Consider the following 25,422-nt stretch of genomic DNA (forward strand, 5'->3'; position numbering starts at 1 on the left):
GAATGGGAAAGACTAGGGATATCTTCAAGAAAATTAGAGATGCCAAGGGAACATTTCATGCAAAGATGGGCTCAATAAAGGATGGAAATGATATGGACCTAACAGAAGCAGAAGATATTAAGAAGAGGTGACAAGAATATACAGAAGACTATACAAAAAAGATCTTCATGACCCAGATAATCATGATGGTTTGATCACTCACCTAGAGCCAGACATCCTGGAATGTGAAGTCAAGTGGGCCTTAGAAAGCATCACTACTTAGGAAACTAGTGGAGGTGATGCAATTCCAGTTTATTTCAAATCCTAAAAGATGATGCTGTGAAAGGGCTGCACTCAACATGCCAGCAAATTTGGAAAACTCAGCAGTGGCCACAGGACTGGAAAAGGTCAGTGTTCATTCCAATCCCAAAGAAAGGCAATGCCAAAGAATGCTCAAACTACCACACAAGTGTACTCATCTCACATGCTAGCAAAGTAATGATCAAAGTTCTTCCAGCCAGGCTTCAAGACTATGTGAACCGTGAACTTCCAGACATTCAAGCTGGATTTAGAAAAGGCAGAGGAACCAGAGATCAAATTGCCAACATCCGCTGGATCATCAAAAAAGCAAGAGAGTTCCAAAAAAACATCTATTTCTGCTTTATTGACTATGCCAAAGTGTTTGACTGTGTGGATCACAGTAAGCTGTGGAAAATTCTTTAAGAGATGGGAATACTAGACCACCTGACCTGCCTCTTGAGAAATGTGTATACAGGTCAGGAAGGAACAGTTAGAACTGGACATGGAACAATAGACTAGTTCCAAAAATGTCAAGGCTGGTTATTGTCACCCTGCTTATTTAACTTATATGCAGAGTATATCCGACAGTGTACATGAGAAATGCTGGGCTGGTTGAAGCAGAAGCTGGAATCCAGATTGCTGGAAGAAATATCAATAACCTCAGATATGCAGATGACACCACTCTCATTGCAGAAAGCAAAAAAGAACTAAAGAACCTCTTGATCAAAATGAAAGAGGAGTGTGAAAAAGTTGGCTTAAAACTCAACATTCAGAAAACTAAGATTATGGCATCTGGTCCCATCACTTCATAACAAATAGATGGGGGACTCAGTGGAAACAGGGACAGACTATTTTTCGGGCTCTAAAATCACTGCAGATGGTGACTGCAGCCATGAAATTAAAAGATGCTTGCTCCTTGGAAGAAAAGTTATGACCAACCTAGACAGCATATTAAAAAGCAGAGACATTACTCTGCCAACAAGGTCTGTCTAGTCAAGGCTATGGTTTTTCCAGTAGTCATATATGGATGTGAGAGTTGGACTACAAAGAAAGCTGAGGGCTGAAGAATTGATAGTTTTGAACTGTGGTGTTCTGGAAAAGACTAAGGAGATCCAACCAGTCCATCCTAAAGGAAATCAGTCCTGAGTATTCATTGGAAGGACTGATGTTGAAGCTTAAACTCCAATACTTTTGCCACCCTATGTGAAGAGCTGACTCATTTGAAAAGACCCTGTTGCTGGGAAAGATTGAAGGCAGGGGGAGAATGGGACAACAGAGGATGAGATGGTTGGATGGCATCACCGACTCAGTGGGCATGAGTTTGTGTTAGCTCTGGGAGTTGGTGATGGATAGGGAGTCCTGGCGTGCTGCAGTCCATGGGGTCACAATGAGTCAGACACGACTGAGTGACTGAACTGAACTGAACTGAATTACCCATGAATATTCTTTACACAGAATTAGTAGATCAAGTTCAAGTAATTGATAAAAACAGTATACCTTCTTTTAAGACTAACGTAAAAGATATCAAAAAAGTCAATAGGAAAATTATGGATTATAGGATATTAATCAGTGGCACCCCACTCCAGTACTCTTGCCTGGAAAATCCCATGGACGGAGAAGCCTGGTGGGCTGCAGTCCGTGGGGTCGCTAGGAGTTGGACACGACTGAGAAACTTCACTTTCATTTTTCACTTTCATGCATTGGAGAAGGAAACGGCAACCCACTCCAGTGTTCTTGTCTGGAGAATCCCAGGGATGGGGGAGCCTGGTGGGCTGCCGTCTCTGGGGTCGCACAGAGTCGGACACGACTGAAGCGACTTAGCAGCAGCAGCACACATAATATGTTTACAGTTGATATTTTAGCCATTTTTAACTGAGCTGTTCATAAGCAGTGATGTCATTGCTCAGTTTTCCCAGCAGAGGGAAGCATGGCCTCAGTAATTTTGTTTTCTGTAAAGGGTTGAAGTGGGAGGAATGGGATATACTACAATTTTACTTCATTTTAAATAAAGATTGGTTGATATTTCATCATTAAATAAGCAACTTGACATCTTTTAGAAAGCAAAAAATGAACTTGATCTAAAATCCCCCGATTCAGGGGAATATCCTACTGGTAAATCAGTGTGAAGACATCCAAACTAACTTTTACTTGAGTAGGATACTCAGTAATAATGTACTGGGTCTATACTATCAGCATATAAATGAAAAATTTGTGTGGCTTAGTTTAAGACTGCACTTTCTTCTTGGATATATTTAAATGAATATATTTGCTGCCTACTACTCAGGTTGCAACTATATATAAAAGCATATACTTAAACCTGACTTCTTTTGGTTAACATTTGAAAATTGAGCATAAAGTCTCGTAAGGGTCTAATATCTTGAACTTATCATGCCTACAATAATAAAACATAATTCAGTGCTTTGTGCTCATTATAATTTTCTTCCACAAGATGTTCTTTCTCTTCAGTTGCACTTCTCTGAGTATTTTGGCAGAGGTGTATAACTTGTAAGCATATGTATTACTGCTTTTGGTTTTATCCTAGTACTAGCAGGTTGAAAGAGTAAAAATGTAACTTACCATGGTGTTGTAAGTCTGAACAGTGGGTCAGTGGATCTCCATTTCTTATATCTTGTCGTCTCGTGCGTCTAAAACAATTATATTTAAAAGGTATTACTGTATCTCTGTTCCATCTTGGGGATTTGTTGTAAGAATCAAGAAGAATCAAAATCAAAGATCCCAGGAGTTTATTAGAAGAGATGAATCTATATATGACTAAAAGAGTTTTTAAAGCAGTTCATTATACCTCTAAGAGAAGTCTCCAAGATGATCAAAATGGAAAATAGCATATAAATGCACTAAATAAAAAACAAAGCATTAAAAGTCTTTCAAGGTATTGATAACAGGAAATTCATGGGTTCTTTTGCTAGTGAATGTCAATCAATAAGAACCTAACATCTAAAAAATTCAAAATTCTTAATACCTTAAATTCTGAGGAAAAAACACAAAATATAGAATAGCAACCCATTTATTCAACAAATAGAATTAAACATTTTTTCCCCTAATCACTAATGAAGGAGTAAGATTGAAAATTAAAAATCATGAATTTTTGTCTTAATATTTATACACAATTCCTTAAATTAATTTTTGTTAAACTATAGGTATTAAGACAAAGAATTATATTGTAATTTAGTCTGTAATTTTTATTTTTTGTTGCTATATCAACCTTTTTTTAATAAAACATTTCTTTTATGATTACATAGTTAAAATGATTGCAAACCAATTTACTTATGAAGTGAATAAAAGGACAAAACAACAACAAATATTAAGGAGCAAGTCTCCTTTTATAAGAGGAAGGTGAGAGAGAAGGCGAACTTACCCCTAAAAGAAAAGCAAATTTGCTATAAAACTGAAATTAAATTCTCCTGCATTCTACTGCTCAGATAATGTTTGTTATAGTACATTCTGGGCACCTTCTCTCTACAGTTTGCTAAAGGTTAACTGGGAATAAGGAGGTTGTCTCCAGCCATTGTGGTGCAAACAAGGCGTGTAGTTCAAATAAAAGGCTAAAAATGGAGACTGCTTATGTGTAACTGGGGAAGAGATGGGGGACACTTGCCCAACTGTATACTGCATCTGTTTTAATGGGTATTGTCTTGCTGCAAGTTAGTTACCAACACTGAAGAAAGTTCTAACAAAGGCCACTGAGAACTGCAAACATGGAATTGGTTACCGTATTCATAAATTTAGAAGTCCCAAGTATTTATGAATTTCTATTTGTAGTATTGGTGACACTATCAAACAGATGGTGCACATTTCAAAATTGCGCCAACAAAAGAACTTGTGAAACACGAACCACAAAGCATTTGGGACGGAGTGTTTTTTACTGCCATTTAAGCTTTTGAAAAATGCCATCACAAAGAATATATAAATTGTAAGGCCTCTAAACATCCTTTCCAAAGACACATGAAATTGGATTAGGTAAAATCTGCAAGGCACAACAAAAATGTGTTAATTGTAATTCCTTCAATCTTGGATTCTAGGTATGCAGTAAACATTCCAAATATATAATAATATCCAGGTTTTAACGTATTACAGATTTAGTTATGATGTTATTTTTATATTATTTTTCATTAAGAAAAGCTTAAAATTCAAATGAATTATTACTAAATTAGGCAATGTTATACATTTCACATGGAATGAAATTAATACACATTTTTAGTTCAAACATGAATTCCACTCTTTCAAGCAACATTTAGTCTGTATACAAAGCCCTCTACAGCTAAATGATTTAAGAAGCATAAAACCTTTATCTTAATTAATTTTATTTTATTGCTGTAACAAGATCATATTGCTATTTATTAGTATATTCAGGGTTTCTTTACCAGTAACACATTATCTCCAAACTAAGTTTTTGTTTTAAATTTAAACTTCCAACAAAGTCGATAGATACATGAAAGTAATACAAATACGTTGTTTCAATTCTGAATACTGAAGGCTCAAGAAAATTGAGTATTTAGTAAATGGAATAGGTTAATATTTATATTTAATATTATTATTAACAAGGTAACTGTGTTTTTAACCTATATGGACTGAATATATGAAAGTTTTAAGTTGTAGATAATACTACAGTCAATAATATCTAATGTGTAATCAAAATATTTAATTAGATATTTGGGTTATTTCTTTTCTCTAATATTTTCTAAAACATTTTAAATGATCCAAATGTTGTAGAACACATCTCATTAGCAATGAAAAATGTCATGTTCACAGCTTCTTGTAAAACATTAGCTACAATAAAAAACAAAGCAAAGTTTACTGCCCCTGTAATGAATGCATCAGTGTAATAATACTAATTTCTATTAAATTTTTCAATAGGTTGTGTGCATACCATTAATCTTTAGGTTTATATTAGTAAGTATTGTATATTGCTTTTATCTATTATTGCTTATTTCTTAAATACTGGTGAATATCAAGGGGAATAGGTAGCATTGAGTGAGTAGTAAAGAATACATTGAAATGATTATTTTGCCAAATTAAGATGGTGTTTTTGTTTTCTAAAACAAAAGTAAAGCCAGTTTGTGTAGAAGTTTAGGATATATCTAAGAGTTCCCTGAATTGTAACACCTTGCTTTATACACAGAAATAAAGAGATGATGTACTTATATGAAGAAGCTGTTTCAAAAATGAAATCCGATAAGATAAATGTCAAACAGTGTATTTATTTCTAATAGTCCTCCTACCTCTTTGCAGTAGGAAAATAGCGAGAGCATGAGGAGCCATCCCAGGCACAGTAAGGGTCTCGGGCAAGGCAGCATTCTGCACAGGCTTTCCCGTAAATATCACATCTGTGTAAAGGGAGTTGTGTGACCCCCGTGGTAGAGCCAATATATAGTTGTTGCTGTGGAAAGAGTTTACTGTTATGACAAAAATTACCTTGTTTTTAAAATATCTTTTTCCTTAAGAAAAAAAAAGAAAATGTTATACTTTAGCAAGCATACATTTATCTTTGTGGGTTTAAAATATTTCATTTCTGGTAATTTTTTCAAAGGCCTGGCAGAAAATGTGACCATCTAAAATACATCAAGGTCGAAATCCATATATTTGACTGAAACAGGTATATTTTATAAGGGAAGATGAAGGAAGACAGTAGTAGTTACATGTCAATTAAATCTCATGAAAATAAAAAAATTTTTAAATGACATTACTGAGCAATGGAAAGTCCAAACCTTCAGTTTGCTCTTAGCTTGCATTTTAAAATTCTGCTGTTTATAATTTTGATTAACCAGATTACCTACCCTGCCATGTATTCTGATTGGTTTTGAGGCAGGGATCTTTTGCTTTTGACTCTTGGGGACTTCCACGTTAGGTTTGCCCTCCTATAAGCAGGGAAAGGGTGAAGGTTTGGTGCTTGTATTGGTAAGAAGCTTTGCTCAATTTTAATCATCTTGCCTTTGTACTACCTCCAGAAGACTACTTTAAACAAAAGTACTCAATTAACTTCTCACTCAAAGATCATCATTTAGGGGAATCGAGGACACACTGCTTGGTGCCATGGGCTTGAACAAAAAGCTCAAATGTCAAAAAGGTGGGATATTGGGCATCAACATATCTGGATTCTAGGTCTTGCCTGACATTAACTCTCTGTTGATCCTGGGCCATTCACATAATTTTCCGAAGACTTAACTTCCTTATTCATAAAATAAGCATGTTTAACTAGAGCTTCAAAGTATGCATCCAAATAAAACATCTATGCTGGAGTTATTCTCAATGAATTTGAAGTTATCAAAGGAGCCAGAATTGGAGGGAAAAAAGCTTTCATATCAGTGATTAATTTAGGTTTTTGATACAAGTTAAAAAATACCTTTAACAAAGTTGCCCAATGTAGCATATCAGTTGCAACTTTATGTAAACACAAAATTAAATACAAATAAAACTGTTTTGTGATTGTTCTACATTTTACTATCAATATATAGTAAACTATATACTATACTAGCTCCCTTTCTTGTACTAGATGATTGAATAATTATAATAAATATTAAATGTGAAAAATTTTATGTACTTAAACATGATAGTACATATAAAAAAGACCCCAGAAGTGTATTTTAATTTCTCCACTATAGAAAAGAATAGTTACAGAAAAGCCCGACTTGGAACTATGGCGTGCTCTTTTAGTATTACAAGTTGCCTATTAGTAAGCAATGGATATAATTAAAATCACATTTCTAGTTGGCTTTCAAAGATGGACTACATATAGCAGATATGTTTGAATGAAGATAAAGTATCTATTAGAATCTAAGAAATTATTGACGGTAAGGAGCATTATATAGAAAATAATTATATGCTTAAAGCTAACCAACTTACTTATATGTTAACACAAAACAGGGAAAAGAAAGGGGGAAGAAATAATACAATAAAAACTAAACTATTATGGAGGTAGTAATCCTGATAAATATTACTTATTCCATTTCAGTAAAGTGAAGAATATTTATTTTAAATAGTATTCCAGTATAGTATATGGAATATGGTATACATTACAGATGTTCAATTTCTCAGTATATTCACCTTGTATTTTTATGTTGAAAGATGCTACAAACCACAGCAAATTAAGAAATGATAGTTAAAGTCTCTGGGAGTAAAAGATGAAATATTATTAAGCCTTTTTGTTGAGAGAAAATGAGACTGATTTGTACCCCTCTTATAGCATCTACAGAACCTGCATGTGATAATATTTCTCAAATTATGATTAACTGTTAACAGAGATCTTAACTAATGCAAAGAACTTTTTTCCCTCCTATTATTTCTCTCTTCCAAAAGCACCTTTAAAAAATGAACTTAGATTGTATAGGGAGGAGGGAGAGGGTGAGATGTATGGAGAGAATAACATGGAAACTTGCAATATCATATGTAAAATAGACAGCCACTGGGAACTTGCTATATGCCTCAGGGAACTCAAACAGGGGCTCTATGACAATCTAGAAGGGTGGGATGGGGAGGGAGACGGGAGGGAGGTTCAGGAGGGAGTGGACATGGTAGACCTATGGCTGATTCTTGTTGATGTTTGACAGAAAACCAAAAAATTCTGTAAAGCAATTATCCTTCAGTTAAAAAAAAAAAATTAAGTGGCAAAAAAAAAAAGAAGGCAAGAAATCATAATGTGATTTAAAAAAAATGAAACAACCATAATATTTAAATGATAGATTAGTTAAAATGAGGTAGCAGTATTTAGAGGCATGTCTGGCATTGGTGAATATAAGATATACCAAACCATATACTGTGGACATAATTATTTAAAAAGCTATTGAACAAGTTGGTCATACATAAGAAAAAGATTTCTATGTTTGACCAATAACTTTTAAGAAGCATGAGAAAACTTCATACTTATAGATTTCTAAGAATATGGCATTGAGTAATAAAGGAGTTGTTATCCAAATAATAAATTCTATATCTGTCAGATCCCTTTGGCAGAAAATCGGAGAAGTAATACCTGAGAAAAATATGAAATGAAAAATATGGCAACTGAAATCATTGTAATGAAAACCTAAAGTGTGATAAAATGGAAAAAAATTAATACAATCAATGTAGTTTTCATTTTACAATTACTCTGCTGTACTATTAATGATTTGCAAATAAATTATGCCATCTAAATGAAATGTAGGGGAGGCTTGCAGGCACCATTGAGCATAATCCAGTCACCAGCAAATAACCTGATGTGCTTTTTCTGCCCAATTTAACATCACCACAGGCTTTCTCACTATCCTTCTTAATAAGTTGCAGGTCATAAGCAGGATATGAGTCCATTTATCCAGAAAATTAGTTGCAACACGTTTGTCCCTCTTGATACTACTGCCTCACTTTTAAAATTTCCACGAGCATAAATGAAATTGACTCACATCTGAATGAAGTCAAACTCCGGTAATGGAAAATGAAGGCTAGAGTTACTTTCTTCTAACCTAGTATTTTAGGTTGATAAATTGTTTTTGTTTTTTGGTAAAATGTGTTGCGTTTAATGGGCCATTCTTAAGGTAGGTTTAAAAATGTTAAAACAGACAGAGATAGTTTACAAAACTGAATGCAATGTAATTAAGACTGACGAAGTCCAGCAGAGAATAAATAAATAGTTTTTAAAATCATTATAGGAAAGAATATCCCAGTCTAGCTACCATCCTGGAACTCCCCGGATTTCCTTGCCAACATTTGACAATTTTTAGATTACAAGAACAGGTGAACACATACTTATGAAGTATAAGATGACAGTATCAGGTCAATAATATCTGCACTCTGGATTTCTCTAAATATCTTGGAGATTATCAATGTATTTTGATACAAATGTGTTGAAAAGGTATCTACTAAGTTTTACCAGCACAGTATTTTAGCATCTTATATGACAAAAAATGGCATGGTTAGAGATAAAACATGTAAGTAAGATCTGCCATCAGAAATAAGATCTGCCCAATCAGTCTCATATTAAACAATTTTGTATGTAAGTTTTCACTGCAGAGAGCGAGAAGTCAAAAAGTGACTACTTTTTGACTATTTCTCCTAGGTTATTTAATAATTAATTTCAACTCAGGATCCAAGTCATTTTTTTAAAGTTAAATTTGATATATTCATAGAAAGGCTAGGTAACATTTTTGCAGAAAAGATAATTCATTAGAAGTTAAAATCATATTTGCTTTGCCATTATCATTGAGCATTTCATTAAGAGTCCTGCCAAAGCATTCATTCAACAGGAATGAGAAGACTATTAACATGCTGTCCTCAAGCTTTGAATTCAAAGAGTTTAATAATTTATCATTTGCAGGGACTGTTTTGCTGTTTCCCTTTTTATTTAGCCAAACTAAATGTTTTGTCTAGCACATGATACTATATACTACTGAAAACGTAAAATTAACTAAGTCAAAATTCTCCAAAAATATACTGTCCAGTGCATGATTTTATTAGCCTGTATAATACAGTTTGTTTGTACATGTAAATTAAATTATACATTTATTTATATTCTAAAACATTCACCTATGTTATTTCAGAGGATATACAGATGAAAATATGAGTTATTACTGAGGAAATTATGTTACAATGGCCAAGAAGGAAATACTATAAATAAAAATCTACAACAAATAGTGATCTAAGAGGGCTTCCCTGGTGGCTCAGCGCTAAAGACTCCGTTGGCAATGCGGGAGCCTCAGGAGATCTAGATTCAATCCCTGGATTGGGAATATTCCCTGGAGAAGGAAATGACAACCTATCCTAGTATTCTTGCCTAGAAAATCCCACGGGCAGAGGAGTCTGGTGGGCTCTAGTACATAGGGCCGCAAAGAGTCGGAGACGAGTGAAGCGACATTGCCTGCGTATGATCTAATAAATATATTTATAGGACATATATGTGTGCAAGGGTACTAAGTTGCTTCAGTAGTGCCCAACTCTCTGTGACCCTATGGACCATAGCCTGCCAATCTACTCAGTCCATGAATTCTCCAGGCAAGAATATTGGAGTGGGTTGCCATGCCCTCCTCCAGGGGATCTTCCTGACCTAAGGATCCACCCTGCCTCTCTTATGGCTCCTGCATTGGTAGGCAGGTTCTTTACCACTCACACCACCTGGAAAGCCCATAGGACATATATGAGACTGGTCAAAAGCATGAGGGCAATGAAATTATCTTTAGTTTTCATTCTGCTATTTATAGTAAGAATGTTTTTTTCCTCTTGTGTTTTGAACAACTGTTAATAAACCTATAAAATTTGATGGAACATAAATATATTTATCTATTTGAAACAAAGTTAACAAAATATAGATTACCAATTGTAATGTATAATGTTATTACCTGCTTAGTGGAAAGCTCCATTGCTGAAATAGCAGTTGGTTCCTAAAGAAGAAAAAGAAAATGTGAAATGTTCAGTCAATTAGAAAAGTTACAAAATGCCAGCATAAACTTTCAGAAAGATAACTTCAGTGCCTACAAGCAGCAATATAACTGGGGGGAAAAAAAACATGTGAAAGAAATTGCATAGACAAGTGTTCTATGTGTGGAGCAGACAATAAGTGCATCTTCCAGTTAAAGACCATCAAGAACATACCTGTGGATCAAGTTGGGGGAACTGCTCACTATGATAAAGGAGACTGGGGGGACTCAGTAAGAGTGAGACGGAAAGGACTTAATATGTTTTGGACTTGTGTTTAGGTGATTTGAGGGAGTTCCAGGAAGCAGGATTTCGCTTTATATTGGATGCTGTCACAAAGCAAAGGTAATTCTATGATTAGGTATCTTCATAAGTTTTATTTAGAAGGAGGAAAAAACAGAGTGAAACTAGAGCAGTTATTGGGAAAGTAGCAATCACTCACTAGGGCAGAAGGGGAGATTGTTCATTTTTATGGTTTGGACAATGTTTATGTTCTCCTCTGTGTCAGACATGATTACAGAATGGACTTGTTACTGTTCTGGTTTACCGTGGTCTGAGAATAGCCCCGTCTGATGCTGGGGCTCTGTGAAAATTTGTATGTTCAACTGGAGAACACTGTGGCTGAGGTGAGAATGTCAGACCAGCTCCTAATAGCACCAAGGATGAGCTGAGGGTATAGAGCTGGTGTCCAGCTGGCAAGAACTGTAAGAGCTTGGTTGAGACGATATTACTTCATTATCATTAAAATGACTATTTAAGGTGCAAAGGTCTACATTCGGGTCTCTGCTGAAGAACATAATCTCTTTAATTTCTGTCAACCGACTAATTTAGAGAAGTCATGACTAGAGAAGAAATAATCACCAGCACCCTTATTAAAGTATTCTGTTAAAGCCTATTATAAGCATATGTAGGCTACATAAATAAATGCTGTTCTCTAATGAACTCAGACCACCAAATTACTATTTACCTAAACACATTTGAGTATGTTCTCTCAGATTCACTTTCACTGAACTCCAATCCATCCTGTTTCATCAGTGACAATTACAACACTAACAAGAGATAGCTTGGGGGGGGCGGTTTATAAAGGTAATGAGAAGGAGGCTTAGACAGGATGAACAAAATCCTAAAGTTCTCTCTGAAGTCATGCCTTGAAGAAAGTGTAAAGAGTTGGACTCAGGGGTTAAACTGTATGAATTCAAATGGTAGTAACACAAGTCTTGTCAGAAGGTTGATATTAGGTGTGGTATAGAAACTATTTCTAATTTAACTTTCTCATCTGAAAAATACATACAATGGTATCTTCTGCATAGGATTGCTATAATGATCAAATTAATTAATAAATGTAAAATACTTCACAAACATGTTTGTCACATACTGTTTATTCAGATCTCTCCTGTCTCTCACATGCACATACATACACTTAACACACACTCACATACACATTCATATCCTTCCTTGGCTTCAGGTTTTCTCTTCAGTGCTTATCACTATCTAGAAATACATAGATATGACATTTGTTGCATGTATATGATTTATAGGTGATATTTATCTTGGGTCGTACACATTTCTTCCTATACCTCAAAGTTCTTATCTGAAGGTAGAGAGGACTGAGAGGAAGGAGGAAAAGCCAATAAAAAGGCAGGTCATGTAAGTCAACACTGAGAGAAAATCTGAGGATAGTAGACAATGACTCTCTCAAAGCTATCCACTGAGGTTAGTACCAAGAAAAGTTACTCATTGCATGCCCACAGGGCTGTTAAATCTCCCAGACCCCTAGCTGTGACTCTTGCTTGCCCTTTTGCCTGTCAGAGAAGTATGGGGGGAAAAAGTGAAAGATACCCAGTAGGAATTCGAGGTTAGGCTGACAGGATGTGAGGACAGCGGAAGAGGCATGTCACATTTTCTTAACCGTCTATGTTCCTTGCCCCAAGCCTTCCCCAATCACCTACCACCCAACGCTAATTCAGCACAGGCATTTTTGGCTGTTTAGTTCACTGCCATATACTTGGGATTGCTTATCCTACAGTTGTCCCTTGAATAAAGGGGTTTGAACTGTGTGGGTCCACAAAGACATGGATTTTTTCAATAGTTAACACTGCAGTATTACACCAGCAACAGTTGGATGAATCCACGCATGCAAAACCAGAGATATGGAGGGCCAGCTGCAAAATTACACTCAGATATTCCCCTGCACAGCAGGTGGGGGCCTCTAACCCCCAAAGTTGTTCACAGGTCAACTACATTTACATGTTTCTGGTAATTATTTATTAAATAATGGAATAAGCAAATGCATTCCCTACAAATTTCCCCCTTTCTCTCATATCTCTTTTACTCTCTCCATTATACTCTGTTCCTTCCACTGAATTTGTACGACACACAGGGAGCCATCTTTTTAAAAAAGTTTTTCCTCAACCCTTCAAGCTTATCTGTATTTTATTTGAAAATAATCTGATTATTCTATACTCTCCATCTTTACTCATTCATGTCTCGTTTGGTGCCATGTATCCCTCAGCCCACTGACTCTAGGCCTTACTCTGGAGAGAAGGCCTATGATTTTCAGAAGGAGGGATGGCTGATAACCTGTAGTGCTGAGTGGAAGCTTCAGTCTATTGTGATTACTGGACTTCCTGTTTGATATAGCACTAGTGACCACTCAATTCTTGACTGCTTCCTCTATTTAGATTTCATTATGCCTTAGAACTCTTTATTAACTATTCTTAATTTTTTCGAGTTTTTTCTATTTCTAGTCATTCTTCATATGTTTGCCTTTCCTTACTGAGTCCTATCCACTCCTCCTTGGATGCTCCATTCTTTTCCTGTTGGGCTTGTGGTTTTAATTACCTCCTATGTGCTATAGAATTGCAGATTTCCACTTCGAACCCTGATATCTAAGCTGAGCACAAATTTTCTTAACAGATTTAAGACTATCTGCCTGAGACATAAATGAGACAAATGATTTAGGATGTAAATTAATTTGATAGGATAATTTAGAATTGCCCCACAGTTACCCATTTTCATAGCTTAATGATATTAAAGATAACAATTTTCTATAGGAACTATCAATCATAAAGACAACGATGATGAAAGGAATATCTATCAATTTTCTCTGTATAGAAATAAGATTTTTGAAATTTATTCCATCAAATCACAAAAATCAAGGGACCAAGTCATCATAGATTTTTTGTTTTAAAAGACAAAACTGATTGTTATATTTAGGTTTATATAATATTGGAATCAGTGAATCCAAACAAAGAATTTAAAGCAGAAAAATATTCCGCAGCAGCTTCTTCCATTCCAACAGTTTCACAGGGAAAATGGTTATGTTGTTATGTATATAAGCAGCTAACTTCATGGAGACTTTCGTGAAATAAATTTTATAGCCAAGGTGCAAGGAAAGCATTTCTTAGCGAATTAACAGGTAGTATAATTAAAATGAAAGTTAGCTATGTCTAGGCTCTTTTCAAACAACTTCAGTGAAACTATCTATAAATGAAGCTGGTGAATTTTCACACATTTCACATACACTGACAATACAAAATTAAAATGTCTGTAAGGCAGACTGAAATGATCACTTTATATATAAATTGTAAAACAAAACAAACCTCAATATACAAGAAACTCCACTGTGCCATATAATGATTTCAAAGTTCTTAAATTAAGATCGTAGACTCTCTCTATTAAAAGCAGCTTACTTATATTTTAGATCATGAAACAGTTTGGAATAGGATGTGCTACATGCTGCCTGTGGTTGAATTTTAACAGACAATATATTGAGATGACATCCATTTAAATAAGCTATGTTTTTTTCTGAGCCTGGTTGGTAGTGAATATGACTTCCATTTAAAACAGATGTAGCTTTATAAGCATTTTTTCATGAAACTGGTTTTAATTGCAAATTTAACTGGAGTTTGAGTAAAAATGAAATTAAAAACTTAGCATCTTTTCAAGATTTTCTATGACTCTAATTTGCTATATATATATTTTTCAGATATTTTAAATCTAGCCCTTATTAAACTTTCACACTTGCAGAGCTTTTCAACCTGCTGATCCCAGGAGAATCAGACAGCGTTCCCTGGATGCTAAGCATGCTGAAGCTCCATTAGAATGAGTTAACCGACTAGGTTTTGGAAAGCATCAATTATGTTTTACATTTGAATAAAAATTAAACTCTTTCATTTGTTTGCTCAGCTGTTCATGGAATACTGCATAAATTGGGTTTAAAATGAATGTATTATCTATGTAAATGCCTTGCAATCCTTTGCAGTCAATAGCAGTATAAATAAAATCCACTGTACTAAACGCATTGCAACTTGATATAACCAGCCACTGTATCAAAAGTAAAACCCTCCTTGGACTGGAAAAAAAAAATCTCAAGTGCATAAAGTAAAAGTCAGCATACTTCTAGTTTTCACAGCTTTTGAATATTTTTAACAAGGTATAGATTTAGAATTTTCAAGCAGTTATTTTAAATGAGATTGTCATTTATTTAACTAGTTAATAACAGCTACAATTGACTAGTAACCTTAATTAGAAAAACAAAAAAAACTGATGAAGAAGTTGAGGCTCAACTGACTTTAACCAATTTGTTTGGAATATCACAGTAATTGTGATTCAAACACGAGTTTATGTTACAAGTAATATTTGAAATAGGTTTGTGTCTTAGTACTTTAATACCATTTTGAATATATGATAGCTATTTAAAGTAATTTCTAGAGTCCTATGAAAATGAAAGTGTTAACTGCTCAATTGTGTCTGACTCTTTCTCCATGAAATTCTCCAGGCAAGAATACTGAAGTGGGTAGCCACTGGGGAATCTTCCCAATCCAGGGATCAAACCTGCAACTCCTGCATTGCAGGCAGATTCCTTACTGTCTGAGCCACCTGGGAAGCCAATTTATTTCATCTCTTATTTCCCAATAAAATTTTACTCTAAAATGGAAATTTCATCACTGAGGAATATTCTTCTTACTATACTCTGATTGGGATTTGATTTCACCCAGAATAGAAGTATCTTAGATGTAACTAGAACCACTGGAATGTCCTGTGATTAACCAGGGTGTTTTCTTAAAACCAACTTCAAAATGGCAATGGACACAGTACTGGCTTTAATTAGAATTTTATATGAGGTTGGTTATTCAGTCTAGCAAAGATACATAATGAATATGGTCTCCTGGAGATGATATTATGGTAATATAACTGTTTGGTTGACATTAATGTCTTTCTTTTTAAAATCCAACAGTATCAGATACCACCAGGACCCTAAATCTGTTCCTTGTCTATTCACCTTGTCAAATCAACACAGTGTTTCAGTTAACCCTTTTTAAATTTTATGTTAAATGCAAGGCTCAAATAAAAATAAGGAAACTATAACATTTCTCTGCTAGTATCAGTGTATATAGAAATTGCTTTAATGTGTTGTGTTTTTTGCCCTACTTCTGCAAAATTAAACAAAGTTTGACAGTGAAATATTCCAATTGCTAGACCACAATATATGTATGAACTTTGCCTGATAGAATAGAATGTTGAAAGTAAATATTTCTTTAAACTCTGCCCGAATACATTTTGTCTACTTGAGTGCCAAAGAAATAATAATGACAACAATGCATGGCAGACAATATGGGAGAGAAATGGAATATTTATCTGAGGAAGATGCGTCCCTATGTTGCAAACAATCTTTTCATAAAATCATAAACTCATAAACAATTATTTCCATGAAAGCATATTATTACTTATTTATACCTAATTGTTAAAAACTGATAAAGAACCTCTCTCATGACATCTTAAACCATGCAGAAATCATTCAGTAATTATTACAGGTATAATTAGATTGTGTAATCCTTTGGAAATTGCAAAATACTAATAAAATCTAGTAGACACTAAATACTTGTGCTTGCAAGATTGCTGGCTTCCCATCTCTGAAGATTTTGCTGAAAGTCATTTAACAGTTTGAATTTAACTTTTTTAAATTTAACATTTTTAAATTTAACTTTTTTAAATTTAACATTTTTAAACTAAAACTTGTTTTGATTTACTAAAACAAATCTAGATAAGATTTGAAATATAAACTCAAAATCCCAGAGATACAAGGAATGAAAATTAGCTAGAATACAGCATTATTTCAAAATTGTATATATTCTGATTAAATGATAGAAAAAAGAACCTTATTTAATGGCATGGCATAGCAATATAATTCTACAAGATAAAACTTAATTGTACTAATAATAAATCAAGTACTTGAAACTATGAGGGAAGACATGTTAGAAAGAGTCTCTAAGCTGGGTAAGGTCAGAGCCCATGTTTATAGTGTCCATCCCTGATTCATTAGAACTTAGCCCTGTGCCAGAACAATGGTGGACATCTTTGTTTAGAGCTGAATTAGTAAATGAAACTTGTTATAATAATATACAGTAACTAAAAGGGAATATGTAGAGGAACCATGACAAATCCAAAAGTAAAAGATTATGGAAATAATTAAGAAATTCTAAAGTTAACATAATATTTTAGTAGCTCCTATAACTTCATTGGCATGGTGGTGGCAATATAAATTTCTAAAAAAAAATAATTGGTAAATTTTTTTTTTCTACTAGAAAATAATATGGGATATAATCAAGCAGGATAACTTGTTGCTGTTCTTGGTTTATCTTCCTTATACTCTGGCACCTCACTTTAAGGAGGGTCTCCATAGACAAGACTTTAAACTCCTTAATTTTTCATATTTCATTTTTTGCATAAATACTGATTTCTTTATTCATTTAACAAATGCTGGTTGAAAACATATTTTAGGCTCTGGAGACACAATAATGGATATAAGACAGAAATTTATATATCTGCCTCTTAGTGCCTATAATTTGTTTGCTAAATCTAAATGGACCCTATACGACTGACACAGTCCATTTGGAAAACTGTATTTTACTCCTTGGAAGAAAAATTATGACCAACCTAGATAGCATATTCAAAAGCAAAGACATTAGTTTGCCAACAAAGGTTGGCAAAGGCTATGGTTTTTCCAGTGGTCATGTATGGATGTGAGAGTTGGACTATGAAGAAAGCTGAGTGCCAAAGAATTGATGCTTTTGAACTGTGGTGTTGGAGAAGACTCTTGAGAGTCCCTTGGACTGCAAGGAGATCCAACCAGTCCATTCTAAAGGATATCAGTACTGGGTGTTCTTTGGAAGGAATGATGCTAAAGCTGAAACTCCAGTACTTTGGCCACCTCATGTGAAGAGTTGACTCATTGGAAAAGACTCTGATGCTGGGAGGGATTGGGGGCAGGAGGAAAAGGGGATGACAGAGGATGAGATGGCTGGATGGCATCACCGACTTGATGGATGTGAGTCTGGGTGAACTCCGGGAGATGGTGATGGACAGGGAGGCCTGGTGTGCTGCGATTCACGGGGTCGCAAAGAGTCAGACACGACTGAGTGACTGGACTGAACTGTACTGAACTGGACTGATTTTTGAATTTGTAGGCTAAAGTATCAATGTGTAAATTCTGAAATGGGAGGCAGTGGAAGATAGGAATTAGTCATCATTCTATAACAGACAAAATAAGGTCCAAGTGCTTAAATTTTAAAAATCATAGTAGAATTATAATGATTGTGTGATTTTAAGACTTAAACCAAGGATTAGCAGAGAAAGCTACTGTAAATGCAGCTTATATTCACTGTAGACAAACTAAAACAAGTAAAATTATATTGATGATAAGATTCTAAGCACAGTAACTAGCACTGTCCTGGATATTCCCACAGATAGTGTCTCTAATTCTTCTAGCTTCCTTGTGAGATAGGTATTATTTTCCCTGTCTATACTGATGGGAAAGCTCAGATGAACTCTTTGTTGTCCAAACAGAACTATTATGTAGGTATGATTCGAGAACCTAAGACCTTCCCAGTAGAACATTTCTTAGTTACTACTAGGTGTCTGTGTCATGATTTATCAGTTACATATTTCAAAGCTAATTACAATTTTACCTGAAACAATATCAATTAGGAACTTGCCATATTTTACTTTATTTTCTCTTCAAACAATTACTGAAATAGGGAGCAAGAGCCCTATTGAGTTAATAAGTACAGGGTTAAAAGAAGTCTTGGGAAGATTTTGCTTACAATCAAAATATTAAATCAACTGAAAACTTCAATACAGGCACTTCACTTTATAGATAAAGTGTCTGAAATTCCTGGAGACTAAATGAGGTAATTTTTAGTTATGAGACTAGATCCGACATTTCTCATTTTCTGCCACTAAATAATTCAATTTATTTTTAGTAAATAAATGTTTGTTTTTACCTTCTTCTATCAAAAACTGAAATAACACCTTTGATAGGCATCATTTCTCTGTTATGTTTCATAAATAATTCATATCAAGGTATGTCAATTCAAACTTCCTCCTAGCTGATTTTCTAAAAGGAAAAATAGACTGTGGTATATGTTAAATTACTTTAGTTTTCTACTCTCACCGCAACACATAAACTGCTGCCTCTATCCCCAATCTTGTATTAACTTAGCTGAGCCATAAGTGATTGATTCATGACAAAGGGACAACTACCAGTACCTTTCTTACTTGTGCTGCTGCTGCTGCTAAGTCGCTTCAGTCGTGTCCGACTCTCTGTGACCCCATAGACGGCAGCCCACCAGGCTCCCCCGTCCCTGGGATTCTCCAGGCAAGAACACTGTAGTGGGTTGCCATTTCCTCCTCCAATGCATGAAAGGGAAAAGTGAAAGTGAAGTCGCTCAGTCGTGTCCGACTCCTAGCGACCCCATGGACTGTAGCCCACCAGGCTCCTCCCGTCCATGGGATTTTCCAGGCAAGAGTACTGGAGTAGGGTGCCATTTGTAAAGACTAGGAATTCGTAACAAATTTTCCACCAGTGATATAAAAATCGTGAACATTTTCTTTCGCTAACAAATGATTTCTTTAGAAAAATGTGATAAAACAACTCACAAATAAGATTTTAAAAATTACTGAAATGTCTTCATTTCTTTATTCTGAATGTATTTCTTTAATACATTCACGGAAGTCATCTGTCACCCCAATTATACCATAAAGTGTGAAAGAAGGGATTTGGGAGGCCGGAGGCACACAGAGTTTGTTCAGTGAGGTAACTTACATTAATAGTATAAAATGTAAATCATATAATTTATCACTGAGAAAACAAAATATGAGCCAAGGATATATTTCTTTACATTTTTAGATTTAACTAGCATTGAAAGTTTCAAGGTTTATTTTGACTAGTGTCTGGCTTTTTAATTGACAAGCTAATTAGAAGAGTATGCCAGACTACTTGTCCATACCAAGATCAGTGTGCAGCTGTCCTAGGGGAAGGACATACAAGTGAACTTGTCGACACTTGAAATTAAGCAGCACTCACCCGAAAAACTGTCATTTCTTCAAGCAGAACTTCTTCTAAATCATGCCAGGTCTCCTTAGGAATTGAAACTACTTTAAGAACAGTTCCAACATCTTTGAAAGAAAGTAGAGAACACCACAATTTAAACAGATCTAAAAAGAGTTTAGTGTTAATAAATTATATCAGTAATTGAATAGAAAGAATGGCATTTTGATGTCAGCCTTTTAAAATTTATTTTATTGTTATAGCATTAGTAATATATATTCGAATGCATTTCATGAAACTAGATAAAATATAAATGTAGCTATGGAATAAAAATAATTGAATTTTTTAGAAATATATGAAGCCTTGAAGGTGGTTTTATTCTAAACCTGTGTAATTTAAAAATGTATATATATAAAATAATCATTAAGTTGGATTATTTTTATTTTTAATCTCAATTATCAGGTGTCTCAAAAAAAAAAAACTAAATTAAAAATAGTATCAGTTTGACAGTATGGGGGCTTCTCAAAAAACTAAAATCAGAACAACCATACTGCTGGGTACATATCAGAAAAGAATCAAGAACACTAGCTTAAAAAGATACATGCGCTCCCATATTCACAGCACTATTATTTACAACTACCAAGGTATGCACATAACCTAGGTGTCTGTCAACAGATGAATGGATAAAGAAGATGTACGTGTATACACAATGGAATACTACTCAGCCATAAAAAGAAAGAAATTTTGCATTTATAGCAATATTGATGGACTTGGAGGGCATTAGCTAAGTAAAATGAGTCAGACAAACCCCATCTATCTTATATGTGGAATCTAAAAAATACAACAAACTAGAATATAACAAAAGAATAAGCAGACTCACAGACATAGAGAACAAAATGAGTGGTTAACAGTGGGAAGAGAGAATGGGGGAGGGACAATATGGGGGTAGGAGCAAAAAAGGATTATTAAGGGGTTATATGGAATCATGTGTGAAACTTTGGAAAATATTAAAGCACTATAGAATTGAAGAATCTTTCATCCAATAAGAAATAAAAAAGGAGAAAAATCACACTTTGACATGACAAGTTTTTCTCGTTCTTGTCATGAAATCAGGAACTACTATCAATATTTAATATTCAAGCAAAATGGAAGCAATGTTGCCAAGCAACAAAAGTCGTTGAACTTCAGAGCCCGACTGCTCATCATCTTCCCATGAGGAAGCCTTTAGTGCTTAGAGGTCCCTAAAAAGACAGCTCAATGACCATTTAGTGCTAAATGACAATAATCTGACTTCTCATAATAAATACTAGATTACTTATTAGAGTGGTTTTTCAATAATTGGCCTAATCAATTTTGGCTTTGGTTTAATTAACAGAGTGCTAAAAATTTTTAAATTCATCATTATAAATAATAAAATAACTGTTAAAGTGATTACATTTTAATAGAGATTTCAAGTATTGCTTATTCATTGCTAAAAGATACAAAGTGTTTTAAAGCTAAGAGTTGCCAGTTTTACTCTAAGTTGGGTTAAGAAGCTACTTGTGTACATGCTCAGTTGTGTCTGACTCTTGCAACCCCCACCAGCATTTCTGTCCATGGAAGTTTCCAGGCACAAATACTGGAGTGGGTTACCATTTCCGACTCCAGGGTCTCTTCCCAACCCAGGGATCTAACCCACATATCTTGGATCTCCTGCATTGGCACGCATATTCTTTACCAACCTTACCAACTACACCACCTGGGAAGCCTACTAATTTTCCAGTATTTAGAGATATGTTTCTATTCTTGATAGAAGAAAGAACAGGGGTTTATGAAATTCAAAAATTTGACTCTTTGACATTCCATTTCATCAGATGATCAATTATTTTTAGCTATGCATGGCTCATTTTAATCAAATTTAACAGACAAATTATTTGAGAAGAAAAATCTTGTCTGTAAAAAATGTTACACCATAAAAATAATTCAAACTATTCATACCACAGATAACCATTTTCAGGAGATCAATATGATGTGGTATGTGAGCTCAAGAAAGGCTGCTGGTGTATCCCTTGTAAAGTTTTTTTTTAAAGCCCTCTTTTAAGAGGGTCTTTCTATGTTTACAGGACCTTAGACTACTCATAACACCAAAGATTAAAGGTAAATTAGGTTAATCTACTCTGTGCCTCTGATCGGTCTCCAGTATCCAAACATAACCTTATCTGTGTTCCAGATCAAGTTTTACTGAGTAGTATTTCAAACAATTTCACACAAATTGAATCAGATTACTCAACCAGGATCAATGTGCAACTTAGTTAAAAGGTAAAATTACTGTAATCAATTTACTTTGCTGACAGATGACCCTGCTCTGTGCTGACCAATAGCCATCCACAACATCAGATGTTCAACATGCTCATAAAATTGGTTCCTTTAAAGACAGCTCGCGTCCCAAGAAGAATTGAAAACTCAAGCTTGGATTTCTTTGGTCAAACTGCCAGAAGCAAGCTTTTGTTGCAGTGACAATGAGTGGGGGACTTTTCAACATTAAAGGCCAGAGGTGAAGAAAAAGGCAAGTGTGACTTTATCGAACAAGCTTAACTACTCTGTAGAGAGATCTAATTATAATTTGACATTAAATGACAAACTAATATTTATTGAAGAGAAATCCTATCATCTTATAATTTCTCAAGATATTTATAACCAGAAGTTGATACTTGCAATTCATTGACTTTTACTGAACTCCAAGTCTCACTGGGATTCTTTAATTTGATAGAGAAACTTTCTCCCCCATAAAAGGAAACTATAACGTATTGCTCAGAACCTGACACTGTTACACCTGATAACATTAAGTATTTCACAATTTTGTTATAAAACTTTAAATCTTCAAAGCACTTACTGCGCAGATGCCATTCCTCTATAGTTAATGCAATTTTTTTCTCTGTTTCTCACCAAGGGAAAATAAATGTTATTACACAAGGTTTCAGTGGAGCACTCACTCTGTTTTCCCACTGATTTATGTCAGTTAACGTTAATGGAGACCAGGAATTTATTACCTTGGAATCTGACCCTAAGTAGCAAGTTTCAGATTTGTAACTGGTGCTTTCAAAATAGTATTATTAAAGAGAGTAGGGGGGAGATAGAGTAATATGTTATAACAGTAATGGAATTCATTCTGAAAATATACCTACCTACAAAATTCTTATTTCTAGCCACATAATTGGTAAGATATACTGTTAAATTTATATAGCAATGAATCTAAAATGTATATGCTGATTCCTTATGCCCACTTGGTTGCTTTTCTGATGAAGTTTGGTTTGCTTCGTTTTGTTTCTCATTGTATGGTAAACACACTAAACAAATTGTGTTGCCAGAATTTATTTTCTGGAAGTTTTTTGCACTCTACAATAATTTTAAAGTTCAGATAGTTTTGCATTAATATATTATAGAACATCTATTGACTGTCTTGGGAATTTTATGCATGGTTTGAGCAATATCTTTGTCCTGAAAAACCACTGGTCAAAAAAGAGTTATGACTCAATTATAGACACCGATTGTTCACCTAATCATTATCTTTACCTGATTAAACTTATCAACTTTTGATTGAAAAGGAGATTTAAGTTAATAATGTCAACTTGTCTAAAATCATGACACATTAGAATGGGACAATGTTCAGGATTTTTATAGTTATTTATCAGAGGTTAACTATACCTTGAGCCCCAGTTCGATTCCTGGGTTGGGAAGATCCCCTGGAGAAAGGATAATCTACCCACTCCAGTATTCTGGGCTTCCCTGGTGGCTCAGATGGTAAAGAATCCGCCTGCAATGCGGGAGACCTGGGTTGGATCCCTGTTTGGCAAGATCCCATGGAAGAGGGCATGGCAACCCACTCCCGTATTGTTGCTGAGAGAATCCCCATGGACAGAGGAGCTTGACAGGCTACAGTCCATGGGGTCGCAAAGAGTCAGACATGAGTGAGTGACTAAGCACAGCACAGCATACCTTGACAGTGACTATAAAACATTCCCTCAGTTTTTAGTATACTTAATTAGTTAAATGCAATGTTCTGGAAGAACATTTAGAGCTGAAGTTAAAACATTTACCTGTTCCAATAAACATGACATCATACTGCCCATCTTCTGCATCCACTCGATCTACCACAATTTGTGTAAACTGATAATTTACATCTGTTTTGATCATTATCGGCCGGTTATTGATAGGAAATACTGGATTGTACATGGCTGGATGACTTCTTGCAAATGTTATAACGTCATCAGGAAGGTCTTTTGTAGAGTCAAATCCACCAAATGTTTTACTGGGACACTATTAAAATAAAGAGAATAATATCTTTTGATTACAATATAATGAATAGGACTATAATTTATATATTATATGGCCTCAATTGTCTAGAATTTAAATCTGCGATTTTTTAAAAATTTAAGTAACTGTTAAACTCAAAAATAAAAAAAATGTTGCTTAAATTAGTAGATATAATATGTGGTATATATTTTCTAAATATATTCTAAGTCTCAATGGGATGTCATCATTTCTCACCAGGAACTATAAATGTATCTAATGAACTCAGGGTACAGAAGTCTGATGCCTTTTATTAGTGACAATACCATCTACATTACGTTATCAATGAAGAATTTGAAATAGCGAATGAAATATGTTATCACTGCATGCAATTAATCATTAGTTTAGAAAAAGTCAATAATTTTCTTGAATACACTCATATTTTCCTATGATATCATGATAAACATAAACATGTTCCTTTCAAATTAAGAAAATATAAACTATTTTTTATTGCTTTATTTTAATATAACCCTGAAAAAATACTACAAAAGTACCAAAAATATTATTAATAATTACAGTAACTTTGGGGAAAAGAAGATGTGTTATTCAAAGTGTTTACCAACTTGTATGGCACAGAAACTGACCAAACACACTGGACCAAGCAGAAAAGATGATAGCAATAGAAAGCCAGACAGAATGCAGTGTTGTATACTGCCATAACATCACCTCTGATTTAAATGCTCCATTTAAGGCAATACAACAAAAATAAGAAAATTCCGATTTTAGTCTTTTCATTGCATTTAGTTATATGGTAAAAGCTTTTAGAGTACAATATCATCGTTTCTTGCTTTTTTGCCTTACACTTAGGTAATTTCTGCCATTTAGTTTAAGAGTTTGAAAGCTGAAATGTAATTAAGTGGTTCCTGATCTTGCAAGAGGCTTAGAAGGAGAAATCAATTGTCTTTGTCATTACCTTGATACAGATCATTAATAATTCATGAGAAATAAAATAAATAAAACTTGTTTTTAAATGGGAAGACCGTCTGTCTATCTATGAATATATATGTATATAGTAACCAGATACACACACAATAACACATTAATATATCAGTTAAGGGGTTTAGGGAATTATTTCTGTTTTAGTAAAT

General features: G+C 34.4%; 1 protein-coding gene across 1 annotated transcript in view; it reads right to left on the bottom strand.

The window, feature by feature from the left end:
- Positions 1-25,422, bottom strand: part of SEMA3A (semaphorin 3A) — a 255,164-nt gene that overhangs the window by 30,998 nt on the left and 198,744 nt on the right. The window contains exons 11-15 of the mRNA XM_005899613.2: positions 24,082-24,301; positions 20,042-20,133; positions 10,599-10,640; positions 5,520-5,677; positions 2,857-2,924 (exon numbers count right to left, since the gene is read on the bottom strand). Coding sequence (XP_005899675.2) covers positions 2,857-2,924; positions 5,520-5,677; positions 10,599-10,640; positions 20,042-20,133; positions 24,082-24,301 — 580 coding nt within the window. The remainder of the gene's footprint in view (positions 1-2,856; positions 2,925-5,519; positions 5,678-10,598; positions 10,641-20,041; positions 20,134-24,081; positions 24,302-25,422) is intronic.

Source organism: Bos mutus, chromosome 4 (assembly GCF_027580195.1).
Source record: "Bos mutus isolate GX-2022 chromosome 4, NWIPB_WYAK_1.1, whole genome shotgun sequence".
NCBI lineage: Eukaryota > Metazoa > Chordata > Mammalia > Artiodactyla > Bovidae > Bos > Bos mutus.